This window comes from Pithys albifrons, chromosome 21 (genome assembly GCF_047495875.1).
Source record: "Pithys albifrons albifrons isolate INPA30051 chromosome 21, PitAlb_v1, whole genome shotgun sequence".
NCBI classification, from domain to species: Eukaryota; Metazoa; Chordata; class Aves; order Passeriformes; family Thamnophilidae; genus Pithys; species Pithys albifrons.
The window spans coordinates 2,843,288-2,860,274 of NC_092478.1; the positions used below are offsets into that span (position 1 = coordinate 2,843,288).

A 16,987-nucleotide genomic window follows, 5' to 3' on the forward strand; every position below is an offset into this window, starting at 1 on the left:
TGAGTGCTGATCTTCTGTGTGGAAGTTGATCACTGTGCCCAGCACTGTTTTCTGGGTGTCTCTGGAAACCCACTTGCTCTTACCCCAAGGGCCTCTCCCTTTCCTCATAAAAACCTGAGATGGGAAGCTCTGGCTCATCAGGGTGCTCCTGAGCTGAGCTGAGCTGTGGGAACAGCAAATGCTGTTCAGACCTCAAAGACAGCACATCCTCTCCTGGGACCTGTCTCTCAAAGCCATGTTCATATTCCCATCACCCAGATGAGCCAGGGTTGAGCAGGCCCTGGAAGGTGGACACCACTGCCCATGTGGCTGACCCCTGAATCATCCTGACCTTCTCCTCGTGCTGCTGCTGCTCTGTTGTTAAGGAGTCCATTTACCAGCAGCAGGATGAGTTCACATCTTGCCTGCACAGGCTGCTGTTGCAGAATTACACACAAAGCAACCTCCTTCCCCTTTTCCCTTGCAGACAGGCTGTCATCCCTCTGTCTGTGTTGCCCCTTTGCCTCTCTCCAGCCTCGTGCCCTCTGAGCCAGCAAGGTCTGTTGGCTCTTGTGCCCCAGACATTTGCTCTGTGTTGCTGGAGGCAGCTGTGTCCTTCCCAGTGCTGGCCCTTGTGCTCCCACCTGAGGATGTGCCTGGAGCTCTGGGCTGGCACCCTTAGTGTGCCACTGTCACCTGTGCTCCCAGCCTGCTGCTCTTGGTGTTGGGGGCTGTGGTGGGCACACAGTCCTGGCACAGGGACAGCTGTGGTGAGTCAGGTCAAACTGTGTTTTTTTCACACAGCTCTATGGGTAAAAGACAGGCCCAGGTGCAAGACTTATCCCTATTTTGTTATTTCTGGTTGTCTGCACTCTCTGGACTCTTTTCCCACTTTCCTGCAAGGCATTTTCAGCAGTAGCAGGGTCAGCTTTTTTGAAGGGGCTTTGGGCACAGAGGGGAGCCCACCCTGGGACTGCACTGAGGCCTTTAGCCCAGGGCAGAAAATAGTTTTCAAACCAAAAAGCACTTTGGATCAGGAGTGATACCTCTCCTGGGAGGAGAAGGCTTTGTCATGCTGAATTACACCCTGCAGGGTCCAGACATGGAGTCTGCAGGAAGGAACTGGCTCTTAAAAGGATGGGAAAGGGCTAATGGTGGCCATTACTCCAGGCTTGGTCCTAAAAGCAAAGCAGAGGTGTTGGAGTGTGTTACCTGCAGGGCCATCATCCACAGTGCTCTCACTGGGGAATTCACAAAAGGAAAAATCGGTCCCTTTCAGCTGAAAAGTGGGAGAGAGTGTCCAAAGAGAGTGTTGTGGCTGGGCATGAGGTGGGGGATGCTGTGGGTTTGGGGTTCTCAGAGCAGGGGATAGAACAGAGGGACAATTAAGTAATCCTCCCTCCAAGGGTGAGTCAGTCCCACATCCTGTGGTTGAAAAGGAAAGGGGTACAAGCAGACCCCAGAATTAATCTTGCACCAGTAAACTTGAAAGGGAGATTTCAGAGAAAGAGGAAGTCAATAGAAAAAGCCTGAACATTTAAAATAGTCTTATAAAAATCTTTCAACTCAGCAGTGAGGCAGCCCAGGAAGTTCTGAAGGACTTGCAGGAGGTGATCAGGGGCAGGTATGTGGAGGAAACCCAAAAGTGAGAAATCGAAACTCCCTGATGAACCCAAAGGAGATTTGTTGTGCTGAGGCACTGCAGAGACTGTGACATGTTCCTGGGGATGTGGCAGCAAGGCTGGAGGGCTGGGATGGTGGCAACTGGGATGTTGGGATGAGCATGTACAGGGAATGTGAAGAGAAAAATGTTAATTGTAAATATTTAGTTTTAGTTTGTTGTAAAAGTCAATTCACACCTGGGGAGCCGAAGGAGCAAAGGATCAGCTTGGGAGTTTGGGGTGTCTGCACTACCAGAGGCTCTGCCTCAGACCGGCTCCTTTGGGGTAGGCAAAGAGGTGGGAGTGTCCCAAACAGACATTCCAGAGAAAATTTGGATGAAGTGCCATTATTCCTTGATTCCAGAGTGAGAGGTTGAGCTGAGCAGGCCAGAGCAGTTTCAGGGAGAATCAGATAATCACATACCAAACCCACTGAAACCACCTCCACTCCTGGAGGGGAACAAGTGAGTCTGATGGTTGTCTTGGGAGTGGGAGCAGGCAGCTGCCATCCTGGGGGGTGTGCAGCCCTGCAGAGCTCTGGATTCCAAACCAACGTCATTGTTAGTGACACCTTTCAAAGCAGGACTCCAAAACACCTCTGTGAAGAGGCTCTTGTAAAGGCAAACCATTAACACTGAGAAGGAAATTCCACCTCCAGTCTGGATGGCTTCTGGGTCCTGCTGCTTGCACAGCAGGACTGATCCCCATGTGGGTGGTAGGTGGTGTTTATCTGCCCTGCTTGGGTCAGAAACCTGCATGAGAAACCTACTGCTTCCATGTGGAAACCTCATTTCCTACCTGTTGGCATCCCCAGCCAGTTTCCAGCCATGTGTCCCCACCCCAGCAGTGCCCACTGCACCTCCTTCCATGCCCGAGGGTCACTCTGATGTCTTCACGTGGATCAGTCTCATTTTCCCAACCCCTCAACCCAAGCCCTTTGCATCTGACTCTTCTCGTGTTGTTTAACACCACAGTCATGTCCCAGTCCTGTGATGTGTGCCAGGGCTCTTTCCCTGCCCCAGACATGTCCCAGTCCTGTGGGGTGTGCCAGGGCTCTTTCCCTGCCCCAGACATGTCCCAGTCCTGTGGGGTGTGCCAGGACTCTTTCCCTGCCCCACACCTGTCCCAGTTCTGTGGGGTGTGCCAGGGCTCTTTCCCTGCCCCAGACATGTCCCAGTCCTGTGGGGTGTGCCAGGGCTCTTTCCCTGCCCCACACCCGTCCCAGTCCTGTGGGGTGTGCCAGGAGTGTTTCCCTGCCCCATATGTCCCAGTCCTGTGGGGTGTGCCAGGGCTCTTTCCCTGCCCCACATGTCCCAGTCCTGTGGGGTGTGCCAGGGCTCTTTCCCTGCCCCACATGTCCCAGTCCTGTGGGGTGTGCCAGGGCTCTTTCCCTGCCCCACATGTCCCAGTCCTGTGATGTGTGCCAGGGCTCTTTCCCTGCCCCACATGTCCCAGTACTGTGGGGTGTGCCAAGGCTCTTTCCCTGCCCCAGACACGTCCCAGTCCTGTGGGGTGTGCCAGGACTCTTTCCCTGCCCCACACACGTCCCAGTCCTGTGGGGTGTGCCAGGACTCTTTCCCTGCCCCACACACGTCCCAGTCCTGTGGGGTGTGCCAGGGCTCTTTCCCTGCCCCACATGTCCCAGTCCTGTGGGGTGTGCCAGGAGTGTTTCCCTGCCCCACATGTCCCAGTCCTGTGGGGTGTGCCAGGGCTCTTTCCCTGCCCCACACATGCCCAGCTGAGAGGCTCCCAGACTGGGGTGGCTGTTGCTGTTGTCCCTTGTCCCCAGCAGGATGATCACAGCCTGCTCTGTGCCTCCAACCCCTCCTCTGTTACTCCACTCCTCAAGGTCATTATAATCTTTCTGTGTGATATTCTGCCCTGTTCTAGATTGATGATACCACCTCATTTTGCCTCATCAGCACATTTCCTTTGCCTTCTCCTGCTTTTTGTGCCAAGATCATTAAGGCAAATGTTAAGCAGAGTAATTTTTGAGGCAGGAACCCAAGGAAGTGCAGGATAACCCTCCTCCAGTGTAACACATCCCCCTGTAGCTCAAGCAATTACTCTCCTCTTTCAGGCAGCTCTTTTCCAAATGTACTTTTCATATGCCAGTCACATCTTCTCTGCCTTATCTAATAATTTACTATGTGGCATCATTTCAAGTGTCTTCCTGAAGCTCAGACAAGAGAAATCTACTGCATTTCCTTCATCACAAATATCTCTGAACTTATAAAAGGAAGCTATTAGGTTAATGTTGGTGTGTGTCAGGATATTTAAACTGTGTCAAGATAATAAATTAAAACGACGATAATTTCAGCTACGTTGATTCTTTTGATGGATTTCTGTTTTTTGGGGGGATGTTTGATGATGGATTCAATATGAGAATAATGTTGATAACATACTGATGTTTTAATTACTCCTAAGGAGTGTTTACCCTGGTCAAGGACTTGAGGAGCTGCACCAAAAGCTGTGAGGGAGCATCGTTGGGACAGCTGACCTGAGCTGGCCAAGCAGATATTCCACCCTATAAAACATCATGCCCAGAGGGGCCAGTTGAGGTTTGGGGACAGAGTTTGCATCAATCAACATCTGGTGAGCAGGTTTTACTCTTGATTCTCCTCCCCATCCCACTGGGGTGGGGGGAAGTGGGCAAGTGGCTGTGTGGTGCTCAGTTGCCAGCTGGGCTTTGAGCAGGACAGGATTGCTGTTCCCTCCATCCCACATGTCCTTCTGCTGGAAGCACAACCTGGAGCAGCAGGACCAGACTCTGCAAGAGGGTCCTTGGGGGTCCCTTCTCCCACATCAGAGAAGCATCCAAAATGACTCTTCATTAACAGTCACACGGATATAACTGAAATAATCTTTATTTTAGTGTATTATTTTGGCATGATATAAATTAATTTTGTGCTATAATTTTAATTAGAATAAAATATTTAGTTTAACTTAAATAAGTTAAATAAAATAATTTTCCCCGTTGAAGAAGGCTGTGGGTCAGGAGCAATGCTGTGTGCCCAGGGCTGGAAGCCATGAAGGGGTAGGACTGTTGGCACCATGGGTGGCAGCTGGAAGGGTCAGTTCGGTGGGCTCTGGAAGTGCTTCAGGCGCTCCTGCACCCAGGGCTGCTGGGGGTCTGCACACAGCTCCCTCCCCTTCTTGGTGATCACTCTGCCAGGAGAAAACCATGCTGAGGGTCAGGCACAGCCCGCCAGGTGCCCACCAGCAGCACCCCGAGTGTCCCCAGCCATGTCCCCAGAGCCCCCCAGCCACCCCGAGCCCCTGGCAGTGGTGGGCACTCACATCACACCAGGCTGGCTGCAGCTGCTGCTGGTGACGTACATGGAGGCGATCAGATTCCTTGGGATGGGACGTGTCTGGTAGGTCAAGCAGCAGGAGGTGGGGACAGAATCTGTGAGGGCAGAAGGACAGACAGACAGCCCTGGTGAGTCTCCAGGTACAGCACAGGCTCTGGTCACACTGGCCCATGGGGTTCCATGGGGTTCCTCAGGGATTTGCCATCTCCCACCCTCCCCTTATCACAGAATCAGCTGGGTTGGAAGAGACCTCTGAGATCATCAAGTCCAACCCTTGATCCAACCCCTCTTTGATTACCAGATCATGGCACTCAGTGCCACATCCAGTCTCACCTTAAAAACTCCAGGGTCGGAGAATCCACCCCCTCTCTGGGCAGGCCATGCCAATGTCTGACCACTCTCTCTGTCCTATTCCCTGCCAGTCACCCCCCAGGAGACCCCCAAGCCCAACCTCATGTCCCACCCTGTGACAGCCTCCTGCTCCCCACCCTCCCCACAGCCCCACGAGGTCCCTGCTGGGCATGGGGGTCTCCAGCAGCTCCCATGGAGCGCTGGCCCAGCTGGCCCCAGGGAGGACACAGCGATTCTGGACTCACCAAGATGGGCCTCAGCTGGAGAGCAGGAGGCCACGAGCAGCAGAGCGAGCAGGGTGGCTGTCAGGACCTTCATGGTGCCGTGGGATGAGGGGTCAGTGGGCACAGCAGGAGCTGAGGAGGCTGCAGGGCTGTCAGTGCAAGATGCTCCATCCCCTGGCCATGCTCCCCTTTTATGCCCAATCTGAGCTGGGCGGGCTCGGGGTTTCAAGGAAAGAAAGTGAGTGCATCATACTGGGGAAATTATGTCAGAATCACCCAGATTTGCTGATTTAGAAAAAACAAGGAAACCACAGAACGGGAAGGGACTGCTGGGCACGAGGCTGCAACTTTCAAGATGCACTTTGGGTGCCTGGAGGGGAATGGTTGGAGCCCAAACACCGACACCAACTCTGCCCCTGCTACAAGGTCAGCTTGGGCTTGTGGAGCTGCATGGCCAAGCTCTGATGCCAATCCCAGGCAGGCAGCTGTGAAGGAACAGCATCGTGGGCTTGTAGGGCTCCATGGCCAAGCTCTGATGCCAATCCCAGGCAGGCAGCTGTGAAGGAACAGCATCGTGGGCTTGTAGGGCTGCATGACCAAGCTCTGATGTCAGTCTCAAGCAGGCAGCTGTGAAGGAACAGCAGCTTGGGCTTGTGGAGCTCCATGGCCAAGCTCTGATGTCAGTCCCAGGCAGGCAGCTGTGAAGGAACAGCAGCTTGGGCTTGTGGAGCTCCATGGCCAAGCTCTGATGTCAGTCCCAGGCAGGCAGCTGTGAAGAAACAGCAGCTTGGGCTTGTGGAGCTCCATGGCCAAGCTCTGATGCCAATCCCAGGCAGGCAGCTGTGAAGGAACAGCAGCCTGCCCTGGGCAGGGCTGTGCTCTGCAGCAGCCCCAGCAGCATCGCTGTGCCAGGGGCTGTGGAGACACTCTGTGCACAGAGACCCCAGCCCAGCTCAGGGGCCCTGGCACGGACACCTTCAGCCACAGCCACTATTGCTGGCAGGAATCCTCTGCCAGGAGGGGGATCCCAGGTTTGCCCCAAATACCACTTGTCACTCTGCCCCACCAGAGGCATCCACAGCTCGCTCTGTGACGATGCCTTGCACACCCTCATGCCCACTGAGAGCTCTGCTTCTGGCTTGGGCATGCAGGGAAGGAAAGATCATGTAGGAACAAGGCTGTGTTGGGCTTGAGGTCACTGTGGGCTCTCATTTCTCCCTTCCTGCTGGTGTTAAGGCCCAAAGCAGCATTCCCACCCTGGAGAGATGGCAGAGACAAAGAGGCCCTGCAGGTGCAGGGACTGGACTCTGGTGCCCTGCTGAGAGGCTGGAGCAGAGGATTCTTGCTCTAATATTTGCTTGGGCATGCAGGGAAGAAAAGATAATGTAGGAACAAGGCTGTGTTGGGCCTGAGGTCACTGTGGGTCTCTTATGTGTCCCTTTCTGCTTGGATGAAGGTCCAAAGCAGCATTCCCACCCTGGAGAGGTGGCAGAGACAAAGAGGCCCTGCAGGTACAGGGACTGGACTCTGGTGCCCTGCTGAGAGGCTGGAGCAGAGGATTCTTGCTCTCATTCTTGCTTGGGCATGCAGGGAAGAAAAGATAATGTAGGAACAAGGCTGTGTTGGGCCTGAGGTCACTGTGGGCTCTCATTTGTCCCTTTCTGCTTGGGTGAAGGTCCAAGGCAGCATTCCCACCCTGGAGAGATGGCAGAGACAAAGAGGCCCTGCAGGTGCAGGCACTGGACTCTGGTGCCCTGCTGAGAGGCTGGAGCAGAGGGTTCTTGCTCTCATTCTTGCTTGGGCATGCAGGGAAGGGAAGAGGCTTGGGCAGGAGAAGTGGGTCAGGGGTCAACAGTCAGGGCTGAGCAATGGCAGTGGGCAACATTGGCCTGGTGCAAGAACTACCAGGAAACCACAAGTGCCAAGAGGGTGGTAAGGGATGCCCCACACCCAGCGAACCCTTGGAACTGAGAGCAGGGGAATGACAAATGGAAGCACAATAATCTGAGGGCTCTGGTTTCAGCAGTCACCAGAGGAAGGCTTGTCATCCGGCAGGAAATCTCAGTCACGAGATGATTAGTGATGGAAATGGCAGAACTATTTCCTCTTTGCTGCACAAGTGACTGGTCAAGCTTTCGGTTCTCCATTTAGGTGAGGGTTGGATGGGTCTTCTTACGGGATGCTGATGAAATACTTTCCATTATAACTGGAATTGAGGCTATTTCAATGAATTGCCCAGAACTGCAGCCCAACAAAATTAGATAGTTGGACTTTAAGGAATTAAATATAAGGAACTGGCGTAAAGGCAGAGCAAAGAAATGACTTGCAGTTTTATTTCTCCTGCCATGGAAAACCTCTGTAAGCAGAGGACATTTTAATTCATCAGAGAAACAGGAGGCAAATTTAGGGGGAAGGAAACATGTGAAAACAGAAACTTGAGCTTTGCAAATACAAACTTGAAAAAGAGAAGAAATGAAAAACCTGTTAGGAAAGGGGGTAAATAGCCAAAGATGCCACTTCTTTTTGGCCTGTCTTTGCAGAAACAAGAAGTTTTGGTCGAGCACTCAACACAATCTTTAGTGCACCCAGGTGAGAAAAGGGAAAAGATAACAAAAAAGTGGGTAGGTAAGGCAGGTGCAATCAAACAAAAGGCCCCAAAGAGTTCCTTTCCTTCCTCCTGAGCCAGACTGGGGGCATCTCATCAGCAGGACAAACTCCCACATGGAGTGGGAGAGGCACCAGAATGCCAGTGATGAGCAAACATGGCACCAGTCTTGTATGACCTGATGCTTTTGGCACTGCCTCGCTGAGTGTCACAAAGAAAAGGAGGGAATTCAAATCTAAAAACCACATCACCCCTTGGGACTGTGGTTAAAGAGCAGAGGGACCACCCTCACTGACTGAGGGCACAGCAGGACAAGGAGGGCACAGTGACATGTGGGACCTGCATGGAGAGAGCAGCCAGAAACAGCAGGAAGGGTGGGTGGGCAGGGCAGACCCCAGACCTGCTCAGCCCTGGGGTGAGGACCCTGCCCTGTAGGGCTGCACATTTCCAGAAAAAAGGAATAAGAGAAGAGTGAGAAAGAGCAGCAAGAGAGTCCTGTGCCCAGACAGGGCAAGAGGCCAGTGCCAGGGGGTTCATCCAGACTAGAGGAGAAGACAAGAGGACAGCATTGCCTCTGCTGCCCAGGGCTGCTGAGGGAGCTCAGACACTGCCAGAGCCTGCAGCCAACCTTAGAGAAGCTGCTGCAGGTCTGCAGAGAGCTTTCCCTGAGGACAAATCCCTGCTGCTGGCAGCAAGGCTGCACTTCTGACCCTGAGCCAGGGCACAGGGATGTTCTCACCATCTCCTTCAGAGAGGCTCTAGACACCCAGGGCCCTGCATTCCACAGCACTAATGGCATCACAGCAGCCTCTGCCTTCCCCAGGCACCAGCCTAAGGCAGGAGGAAACCAAGGGAAGCAAGAAATGAAAGAAAGTGCCACATGGCATTAAGCAACATCTATTTGGGAAGTGACAGTCATTGATAAAAATTATGCAAAAGGATCCTGTGGCTTGAGGTTTATAAGCAGAACCCTGCAGAGAGCTGACCCTGACCCTTGGGTCTGCTGTTTTATGAGAGTAACTCAGCACTCAAAGTGGAATTCCTAAACCAGTTCACGCTGATACATTTTAATTCCAATTCCCAGATGTCCCTTCCCCCTCCACGGATCCTGTGCTATGCCCTGCACAAAATCACAACCCAACACAGGGAGTTTTCTGCAGTCCTGGATCAAAGACAGCTCTTGTCCCTCCAGCTTCAGTGACTTCTGCACCAGATTGAAAGGAAGGAGAGTGGCAGGAGCAAGAACCTCTTCCCAGGCAGGAGGCTGCAGCACACCCAGGGGGTGGCATTCCAGAAATTCCCGAGGGGAGCAGTGAGATCCCACCGTGGGAAGGTGGTTTGGCCCTGCAGCCTCATGTGCCTGACACCCTCCAGCCACCCAGCAGAGCTCACCAAACCTCAGGGACACCGAGCTGGTTGTCCCCAGCCCCTCTCTTGGCAATCTGTCATCTCCAAGGCATTAAATGCTTTCATCACCTGGCTCAGTGTCCTCTGGGTCAGCTCCATCCCCCTCAGAGTCAGGGTGGTCAAAGGGAATGTGGGATTGGAAGTGGAACCACCATCCCTGGGAGTGTTCAAAGGTGTGTAGATGTGTCCCCTGGGGACATGGTTTGGTGGTGGACACTGTTTTGTTGGACTTGATGATCACAGAGATCTTTCCCAAATGTAATTATTCTATTAAGTCATTTCTGCTCCATCCTTCACACACCCCAATATTCTGCTTAATCCTTGGACTTGCAGCACCAAAGAGCAGCTCTAGAAAAGTCAGTTAAGTCTCATTTTCCAAAGAATGTCTGCAAAAGTGCTTTGGTTGAGCACGTGCAATTACAGGCATAGGCAAGAATATTCTTTCCAAAGGGAAGGAACAATCCCAGATGATGTGATCCCGTGGGGATTGTGGCAGATTGGGCCTGGGGTCACTGACTGGTGCAGAAACACCTTAAAGGAGGGCAGATAAATGGCAACAAATCTGCCAACATGTAGAAGGGTATCTTTGAAAGTAAGGCTTGTCCCAGCTCATCAAAAACGTGATTCAAGTGAGTCACAAAGGAATAGGGAAGTAGATAATGCAGAATTCTTCTGGAGAAACTGCCTGCTCATGTCTTGGATGGGTGTCCTGTTTGCTGGGGGACAAACTGGCTGGTGGCTGAGCACAGAGAGTGGTGGGCATGGAGTGACATCCAGCAGGGGCTGGTCACCAGTGGTGTCCCCCAGGGACAGTCCTTGGGCAAGCTGGGGAAAGGTCTGGAGCACCAGTGGGGTGAGGAACAGCTGAGGGAGCTGGGGGGGCTCAGCCTGGAGAAAAGGAGGCTCAGGGGAGACCTTCTCACTCTCTGCAACCCCCTGACAGGAGGGGGGAGCCAGGTGGGGGTCGGGCTCTGTGGCCCTGTCCCCAAAGGACAGGATGAGGGGAAACAGCTTCAAGTTGCACCAGGGGAGGTTCTGGTTGGATACTGAGGAGAATTTCTCACTGAAAGGATTATCCAGACCTGGCACAGCTGCCCAGAGCAGTGGTGGAGTCCCCACCCCTGAAGGGGTTTAAAAGACTTTCCAACTTGTCCCCAGATGTGCCACAAATGTCCCTTCTCACCCTGCTCTGCTGGGCACAGCAGGGAGACAGAGGCAGCTCCAGAGCTCCAGGGCTGGTGTCCTGATAAGAACCAGGGAGATGAAAGATGCTCCAGCCTCCCTGCCCTTGCTGGAAACCTGCCCCAAAGCATCTTCTTCTCTTTAAGGAATTTATTGACACAAGTGACAGGCCTGGTGTGCTCTGATGTCCTTTGTTTGGCACCCTCATTGCCCCTGTGGTGGGTGGACGGGCTCTGGGGGCTGCAGGAGGGATTTCTCCATGAGACAAGGGGGTTCCCAGTGACCTGCAGGGTCACTCCCACGGGTGGCTGTCTGTGGGGGCCTGCCCAGCTCTGGGGGACAGTGTTAGTCCCTCTCCTTCTGCAGCCACCTCTGTTTAACCACTTAATCCATCTGTGACTAAACCAAACTAACCTTAAAACCCACAGAGCCAACATTTCTCCCACTGCCAGCCTGGCCTGCCTTTTTCCTGCCTCAACCCCCATCCCACCTGGCAGAGCTGCCCAGGGCATCCTCAAAGGCCATGTCTGGGCAGGGGCTGCTTCATCTTAGAGTGGTGCTGGGGGCATCAGGCTTGGTCCTTCAGGTTTCCCTGCCCTCCCAGGAGCTCCTGGACCATTCCTGGGTCTCTGTGGGAATGCTGAGCCCTGGTGTGACCCATTTTCTCCCACAGAATTTACATCTCTCACTCCATCAGCACAAGGTGGTTTATTGACCCCACTGAGGGATGTGCTGGACAGTGGAGGGGGTGACAGCAGGGGAGGGGATGGAGGCAGCTTCATAAATTAATGACACAAGAACATACAGATAATTACAGGAAACAAATAAATAGAGCTTATGGGCAAGGCAGCTTCACACGGAGATCTTTTTTGACTTCTGTTCCTTCAGGTACTTCTGGAACCAGCCCAGCTCTGGGTCTACACAGACCGTCCTCCTTGGCAGCTCCACACTGGGGGAAAGAGTATCCTGTGTTAGCCCAGGAGTGGAGGTGCCTGCAGCATCCTGCCCCCCACTTCCCTGGAAATGCTGACTTTGGGCAACCTCTGCAATTTTGGCTTCCTTCCCGTTTTTCTGACTGGCAGCTGAAATGTGGGGATTTTGGGGCTGTTTGGGATTAAGCAGTGAGGAGGGAGGTGAGTGTGAAGAGCCAGGTAAGGGCACCCCCACCCACAGCACCCTTTGCAGGGTGGAAGGTTTTTGGGGCTTCCCAAAGGCAGAACAACCGGCAGGGAAGGTGGGTGAGGGAGGGTGAGGAGTGGGATGTCAGGGAGGAAGGCTGGGGGGGAAGCTGGGACCACTCACATCACAGCCTTGTGGGAGCAGAGGGAAGGTGTGCTCCGGTGGCTCTGGATTTTGGAGGCAGGGATTTTCCTCCAGATGAACTGCTCCCTGTGGCAGCACATGACGTTGGACCTGCGGACTAGGAGGAGACAAGGGGTTTTAGTGCTCTGCCACACCTGGCATGAGGGCTGTGGGTGCTCTGCTTGGGGCTGTGGGTGCTCCCCTGGGCACTCTGCTGCTCCCTCATGCTATGGGGGCCCCTCTTGCATCCTCACTGGTGATGCTTTTCCCTAAGGAAGGAGCCCCTGTTTCTCTGCCTGTGGGGGGTTTCTCAGTAGAGCTCCCCAGCTGGGGCTGAAAACATCCCCAAACCTATTTTTTGCTCATTTTGAACAAGTCCAGGCCAGTCCTGTGCTGGGGCAGCTGTTGATGCCTCCCAGCCCCCAGTCCCACAGCAGAAGCAGGAGGTGAATTCTCATGCCCCTCCCAAATCCCATCAGTGGAGCAGTCGGGACAGCCCTGGGGACAGACTCGGGGTTGGTACTTACAGGACAAGCCCTGGCTTCCAGTCCAGGGAGCTGCCAGGAGCAGGGTGAGCAGTGCCAAGGAGCAGATCTTCATGTCCAACCTGGGGCTCAGTCAGCACCAGCAGCTCTCCCTGTCTCAGACCACTGAGAGCCACCTGCCCCTCCTGCCTGCACCTCAATGTGATATATAACCCCTGCCAGGCTTTCCATGACAGCTTTGGACTCTCCCCACGGAAAGAACCACCTGGATATATTGACAAAGGGCAAGTGGTGAAGGGAAATTCCTTCTCCCAGCCCCTTTGGCCACTGAGATACCCGAGGGCTGCTGGAAAGTGTGGTGAGCGGCTGGTGGGTGATGCACTGGGGCTGACAGTCTATTTTGGGGTTGGTTATCACCACCAGCAAACCACACAGGATGATGCTCACCCTTGCCAAAGTCCTGTGAGAGTTTCTTTTCAAAAGCCACCCATAACCACCGGTTCTGATGCCTCTCTTGCAGTTTTGCACTGGGTGAGTGGCTTGGCTGTGACCAGGCTTGCCCCACCCCACCCTGAGACCCACTGCTGGCTGCCCATTGGGATGCCTGTCCTGGTCTCAGTGCCCATCCTGGGATTTTGGTCTGTCAGTGGGGCCCAACCAGGCATTCCCAAGGGGTTCCTCTGATAGAATTTGGGCCAGGGCTCTCCCCTTAGGATGGTGGATGAGGAACATGGGAAGCCACTTCCTCATGGGCTGTTCCTGCTTGTTGCTGCTCTCCCTGGTGCTTCCCCAAAGCATGGACATGGTTTGGCCCCAGGCTCACCCTGGGCATCCTCACGAGAGACATGGTTGGGGCTTTGCCTCTTCCTGGCTCCTCACTGAGCCCAGCACCTGGCTGGGAAAGGGGCAACAGGACCTGGCTCCTCCCAAGACACTCCACAGACAGATGTTTGCATAAGTGAGATCATGTTTAATTCCATTCAGAGTGTTGTACAAACAGTAACAGTGGAGCTGCTCCCCCTGAACCCCTTGGCTGCTGCCAGGCCAGCAGGCACAGCCTCTCCCACATGCACACCATGGTGAGGGGCCAGACCTGAGCACCCCACGGGGTCAGCACACCCCATCCTGGTGGGATGCCAGGGTTGGCAAAGGCCCTTTGCCTGCAGGGGGGTGGTGAGGGTCAGCCCAGCGTGATGGGTAGGGTGTCCCCAATGAGCTGCTCCATCCCAGTGTGTCCCCACAGCCACCTCTGCAAAGGGGTTTCCTTCACGGTGTCCCCCATGGAGAGGACTCCCTGCTGCCTCTGGACTAGCTGGGGATGGAGAAGGAGCTGACTTGGAAGCTCTGCTGGTACCTCTTCACCCATGCCCTGCTTGCCTGGGTGCAGATCTCCTTCCCGTTCCTCACTCTGAAACTGGGGCAGAGAGAGGATGAGGTTAGTGGGGTGGTGCCACAGGGACCCCAGCAAGGAGTTCCCTGGAGGAGACACAGAGGATCAGGATTGGACCCACCAACGCAAGGCAAATGGTCTGTCAGGATCTAGAGGGGCTTTACCCCCAGGGTGAATTTAGGGTACTCACATCACAGCCTGGTGTGGGCACTCGGGGCTGGTGGGGTAACACGCAACGACGTTGTCTCTCTTGATCCTTCTCGTCTGGAAGTTGAAGCAGCACTTGTCTGGCATGGCTGGAGCTCCTGGGTGGGACAACACAAGCTCGGCTTAGCCTGGACACCCCCAGCTCCCACCTCAGCCCTCCCTTGGCAGCTCTTTGGGAGGAGCCCCCTTGTTCCCCACATACGAGGCAGACCCGTCCCCACAGCACTGGGGGTGTCCCTGTCCCTGTCCCACAGCACTGAGGTCTGTCCCTGTCCCGCAGCGCTGGGACTGTCCCTGTCCCTGTCCCTGTCCCTGTCCCTGTCCCTGTCCCTGTCCCTGTCCCTGTCCCTGTCCCGCAGCGCTGGGACTGTCCCTGTCCCTGTTCCTGTCGCTGTCCCTGTCGCTGTCCCTGTCGCTGTCCCTGTCCCGCAGCGCTGGGGCTGTCCCTGTCCCTGTCCCTGTCCCTGTCCCTGTCCCTGTCCCTGTCCCTGTCCCTGTCCCTGTCCCTGTCCCTGTCCCCCCCCCGCGGGGATGGCAATGCTCACTCTGAGCCAGGCTCTGCCAGCACAGCGTGGCGAGGAGGAGGAGGAGGAGGGCGCAGACCACGCTGGTTGCCTTCCCCATGGTGTGTGCCGGGTCGGGTTGCTCCGTGCGCTGCGCCGGGGCTGCCTGGCTGCCTTTATAGCAGAGCAGGGGCTTCTCTGCCCCCGGGGCCGGCGGCTGCAGCGGCAGGGGGAGGACCTGGTCCCCTGCCACATCCCAAAGCACAGAGGGTAACTGATACTGATCCCCTCCCAGCACAACCCTGGGAAAAGAAAAATCTGCTCCCAGGCCACGCTTTTGGCATCCAGTGGGCTTGGGATTTCTCCTGAGCTTTTGCCTCCGGCGTTAGGGCTGATGGACAGGCTGTTCTCAAAGTTTGGCTCTGCACCCTGGGCAGGCTGTGTGACCCATGGGGGGACCCCAGGGTGGGAGAGAGGGCCTGGGGAGATCCCTTGGATGGGATCAGGGACAGGAGCAGCATTCTGCAGGTCCCTGACAGCCTTGCACTCTCCTGATGGTGCATGTCCTCCCCCTGCACCGTGAAATTTTGTATCCTATTGCTTTACATCCTGGCTCAGGTGGCCAACAGCCAAATATGTCCCCTCTAAAAAATATTAAAAACCCATAGAGAAAATAAACATATAGAGAAACAGCTTCTGTTTGGTTGCATCATGCACAGAAACATCTCTGTGCTGTTTTGGGGGGTGTTGGGGGCCCAGGAGGATGGGGGGAGGATGGGCAGGTGGCTCCACTTCCCTCCACTTGGTGCCAAAGCAGCAGCTCATGTTCTTGGCCGTGCTGAGCTGGGAAAGGCAGAGGCCAGCCTGGGGCTTCCAAGTGGATTTTGCCTGGCTGCAGCTGTCGAGAAAGCCCCTTCTCCCCCCAGCAAATCCCAGGGTGCATCCCAGCTGCCAGCAGCTGGAGGATGGTGGGAAGTGCTGGGGAGAGAGAGGCAGACACACATCCCTGCCAGCCTGGCTGTCAGGGCAGCCACAGCCCACCACGTGGGGCTGGCAATGCCAACAGCACCCTGTGGCATTTCGGGCACCCTGGGCTGTACTGCAGCCCTGCCATGGAGAAGAGATGGGCTGCTGGTCCAGGCAGGGACGTGCCCCCATGGGAATGGAGACCAGATCCATGGTGGGACCACACGTATCCCTCCATTTGCTCTTCTCCAAAGCCATTTCCCAGAAATCAGCCTCAATTGGCTTGGGATAATAGTGAGGTGCAGGAAGTGGGGCGGGTGATGCCCCAGGGCTGTCTGTGGGTTTGTGTTTGTCTGGCTGACAGAGCAGAGCTCCTTCATCATCACCCAAACTCCCAACTAATCTCTCCTCAGGGAGGGGAGGAAAGCAGATGAGAGCTGGTTCTCGTCCGGCACAGCTGCCTGGCTGGCCCTTCCCTTACTGGATCCATCTTTTCCCTCATCCCTTTCCTTACCCCCACGCACCAAGAACCTTGTCTAAGGGCAGGAAATATTCCCTGCAACAAGCAAATGGAACATAAGGAAAATAAAAAAGGGTTTATTACTTGGGGAAAGGTCCATTTTAAAGACTTCTAGGCAAAATATTTGGGATGCAGCAGGTCAAAGAAGCCCAGGAATGACATTCCCAGGAGCTCAGGGAGTGGTGTTGGCCCTGTGGGGTGAGCAGACCCTGAGGAGGGAGATTTTGGAGCATGGGGGATTTTGGAACATGAGAAATTTTCAGCTCTGGTTGGGCCCCTGGAGCTGGCAGCTCCTGAGAGTCCCCAGGCCTTGCCTGCATCTCTGGAGGAACATCCCCTTCCCATCCCCACATCAGCCAGGACAGGGCTCTGCTGGGCTGCACAGACCTTGTGCCAGAGCTGGGGATGCCCATGGGGCCTCCAAGGAGCCAGAGGCCAAACCAGGTGCTCCTGTGGCTCTTGATGAGATCAGGAGGAATTGGCCTTAGCTCCCCTCCAGCTCATCAGCCCTTTGTGTTTGATGCAGAGAAGGGCATGAAACATGGTCAGACCCACTGCTGTGATGAGTGGACCAGTTTCTGCTCCAGGGTGGTCCCACATGTGATCTGGGTTGGAAAACACCCTTTTCCTCCCTTTTCCCCCCGAGTTTCATGGGGAGGTCTTTGCCAGCACTCCCAGCTCTGGCTCCAGGCTTGGCTGCAGAGGTGTTGGCCTCTGCAAAATAAACGGGACTGATTCTGCTCCTGCATTGGGGGAGGTGCCAAAGCTGGGGGCTGGCAGAGGCATTTAGGACCCTGCCAGGGACTGATCTTTCATTGCCCCTTCCAAAAAATGTGCAGGTGCTCCAAATCTCCCACTTCTGGGGCAAATTGGGATGTCCCAGTGGATGCT

At 54.9% G+C, this 16,987-nt stretch overlaps 2 protein-coding genes across 2 annotated transcripts; both read right to left on the reverse strand.

The window, feature by feature from the left end:
• Positions 1 to 4,532: 4,532 nt before the first annotated feature.
• On the reverse strand, positions 4,533 to 5,679 carry LOC139681568 (C-C motif chemokine 4-like). The gene is made up of 3 exons (XM_071575027.1): positions 5,551 to 5,679; positions 4,941 to 5,049; positions 4,533 to 4,808 (listed from the first exon to the last, which is right to left on the reverse strand). The coding sequence occupies exons 1-3, from the start codon at positions 5,621 to 5,623 to the stop codon at positions 4,715 to 4,717; spliced, it is 276 nt and encodes a 91-aa protein (XP_071431128.1). The 5' UTR covers positions 5,624 to 5,679; the 3' UTR covers positions 4,533 to 4,714.
• Positions 5,680 to 13,818: 8,139 nt separating this feature from the next.
• Positions 13,819 to 14,731, reverse strand: LOC139681680 (C-C motif chemokine 4-like). The gene is made up of 3 exons (XM_071575252.1): positions 14,653 to 14,731; positions 14,091 to 14,205; positions 13,819 to 13,924 (listed from the first exon to the last, which is right to left on the reverse strand). The coding sequence occupies exons 1-3, from the start codon at positions 14,729 to 14,731 to the stop codon at positions 13,819 to 13,821; spliced, it is 300 nt and encodes a 99-aa protein (XP_071431353.1).
• Between the last annotated feature and the right edge of the window lie 2,256 nt (positions 14,732 to 16,987).

What these genes read in the sequence shown, in the direction of transcription:
- LOC139681568 (XM_071575027.1), bottom strand. Translation starts at nt 5,623, where the DNA reads ATGAAGGTCCTGACAGCCACCCTGCTCGCTCTGCTGCTCGTGGCCTCC. An exon ending in TCCAGCTGAGGCCCATCTTG is followed by an intron (nt 5,050 to 5,550) that starts GTGAGTCCAGAA and finishes CTGCCCTCACAG; the next exon opens with ATTCTGTCCCCACCTCCTGC. An exon ending in TGCAGCCAGCCTGGTGTGAT is followed by an intron (nt 4,809 to 4,940) that starts GTGAGTGCCCAC and finishes TTCTCCTGGCAG; the next exon opens with AGTGATCACCAAGAAGGGGA.
- LOC139681680 (XM_071575252.1), bottom strand. Translation starts at nt 14,731, where the DNA reads ATGGGGAAGGCAACCAGCGTGGTCTGCGCCCTCCTCCTCCTCCTCCTC. An exon ending in CTGGCAGAGCCTGGCTCAGA is followed by an intron (nt 14,206 to 14,652) that starts GTGAGCATTGCC and finishes TGTCCCACCCAG; the next exon opens with GAGCTCCAGCCATGCCAGAC. An exon ending in TGCCCACACCAGGCTGTGAT is followed by an intron (nt 13,925 to 14,090) that starts GTGAGTACCCTA and finishes TCTCTGCCCCAG; the next exon opens with TTTCAGAGTGAGGAACGGGA.